The sequence below is a fragment of the Sapajus apella genome, unplaced genomic scaffold (genome assembly GCF_009761245.1).
Source record: "Sapajus apella isolate SASKATOON/1434 unplaced genomic scaffold, GSC_monkey_1.0 scaffold7783, whole genome shotgun sequence".
Lineage (NCBI taxonomy): Eukaryota > Metazoa > Chordata > Mammalia > Primates > Cebidae > Sapajus > Sapajus apella.
In genome coordinates, this window is record NW_022444706.1 from 1 (window position 1) to 2,121 (window position 2,121).

The following is a 2,121-nucleotide window of genomic DNA, read 5'->3' on the forward strand; positions in this document are numbered from 1 at the left end:
CCTAAGTGAACCAACTACTCAAACTCAAGAAAGATCCTCTTTCATTATAAATGTTTCTCTCCAGCAACCATCCCTGCAGCGTTTCTTTTCCAGACTAAACCATTTCTCTTTCTCCCTTTCCTTTATCTCCCCATTTCCTCATGGCACCCAATCCCCAAACTCTCTCAAGCTTTAGGTCTCTTTCCCTGTATCTTGAGGAGCAATGGTTCAGATAGAATCCCTGAATCAGACTTGGGAGATGAAAAAAGTGGGGAGATAAAAACTAGAAGAAGCAACAGAGGTGGGGTAAAGGGGAAAGGGGGGCTGGCCAGTCAGCCATAGGAGTGATGAGGCATGAAGAGTAGAGTCTGAAGCCCCTAGACACTCTGTTGTGCATGTGAAGGGCTGGGAAATGGGGACCAAAGGGTTTGGGGGCACGTGCTCAGGACAGGTACCTGCAGGAGCCGTCAGGTGCACAGCAGCCGTGGGCCAGGTCACAGTGGGAGCTGCAGTCATCGGCTGCAAGAGATTGATGTGGGAGCGGTGAGTCTTAGTCAGGACACAGCTACCTGGGATGGGGGACTCAGAAGAGGATTGGGGTTCCGGTAACAGTGGACTCAGCCCAAGGGCAGGACAACACAGAAACCCATCCCATTCCAAAGAGGCAACCTCTGTTTTGCTTGCTCCGCGGGTCGGAGCGGCTGCAGTGCAGTCTCCGGCCGGCAGAGGTCAACGTGCAAGCGAGGACCGCTGGATAGGGCCGCGACTAGAGCCCGCGGGCGCGCTCACCTCGGACAGGCTGACCCGGAGCCCCCAGAATGCACAACAGGCACACGAGATGCAGGCAGCGGCAGCCGCTGGGCATGGTCAGCGCCGGCCCCAGGAGGGACAGACGGATGGACGGCCGGACGCGTGGACACCTGTGGGACGGCACCGGTTGGGAGGCGGCCGGATGCGGAGATAGCGGCACGGATACGGGTTCCAAGTGACAGGAGCCGACGAGGGAGAGGGGCGCCGGGACAGAAGAAGGGGTGGGGACAGCGGGAGGGCGGGGGCGGGGAAGGGTTGAGCAGGCGAGGAGAGCAAAGACAGGAACCCGGGAGCGGGGTCTGCAAGAAGGAGGCGAAAGATGGGCAGCGCGGAGTGAGGCCAGGCGCGGGAACAGCTGGGGCTGGGGTCGCAGTCAGGACGGAGGGGTCCGCGGGATGGGGACAGCGCAGAGAGGCGGCCTCGAGCACGGAGGGGACGCGGGGGCCGGAGGGAGGGACGGTTCCCAGCAGCGGGCAGTCTCCGCCCCACAGCTCCAACAGCCCCCCCACCACTCGCTCCCACGTCCCCTTCCTATGTCCGCCGCACTGTGCTCGGCGGCGGCGCGGGGCCTGGAATCCCCGCTGCGCCCGTAGCCCCGAGCGCCCTGTCCCCGCAGTCCTCACCTCCAGCGGGGAGGCGGCGCGCCCCGGGGCGCAGAGCGAGGCCGGATCCGACGGTCGCTGCCGAGGGGCCCGGCGGGAGCGCGGGGCCGCCCCTAGCTGGCCGCGGGGCCGGGCGCCGAAGCGGCTGCCATGTGAGCCGAGCGCTCGGGAATCTGAGGCTCCAGGCGACCCCGAGCGGCGGCTGCGGCTCCTCGCACGCGTTCAGGCCCCCTGCCAGGGGCGGAGCCCGCCCCCACCCCCCCGCGACGCACGGCGCACACCTAGCACCCGGCGCGCCCCGGGGCCCCGGCCTTCCGCGGCCACCCTACGCCCCAACCCAGCTTCCATCCACGAGAGAAGAAAATCTTAAGAGTCTCAATGGGAGCAAACTAAGAAGCCAGGGGCGCGCCACCTCGTTATTCTTCCATCTCCCATGCCCACTTTACCGCCCCGCGCTCCGCGGCCCACGCCCCAGCCCTGCCCTCGCCTGCCCGCGGCCCCTTGCGCTTCTCATATAGATCCCTGCACAGGCACTCGCTCCCCGCCCTCCGCCTGTCACCAGCCCACGCCTCCCCGCTTGTAAAAGCCTTTATCACCCTCTTCATCTGTGTGCTCCTCCGCTCCTCCTCGCCCTCCGCTTCCTCCTCTCCTCGTCGCCGTCTCCAGCCTTTCAGGATCGCTATACAAATATCAACCTGATCCACCCAACCCCCACCCCCGCCCTACCCCC

General features: G+C 64.9%; 1 protein-coding gene across 1 annotated transcript; it reads right to left on the reverse strand.

The window, feature by feature from the left end:
* Positions 1-6: 6 nt before the first annotated feature.
* Positions 7-1,469, reverse strand: LOC116548185 (DBF4-type zinc finger-containing protein 2 homolog; the record flags this gene model as incomplete). The annotated part of the gene is made up of 2 exons (XM_032273773.1): positions 7-498; positions 769-1,469. Coding segments are annotated over 2 exons (708 nt in total), but the record flags the coding sequence as incomplete, so codon positions are not given.
* Between the last annotated feature and the right edge of the window lie 652 nt (positions 1,470-2,121).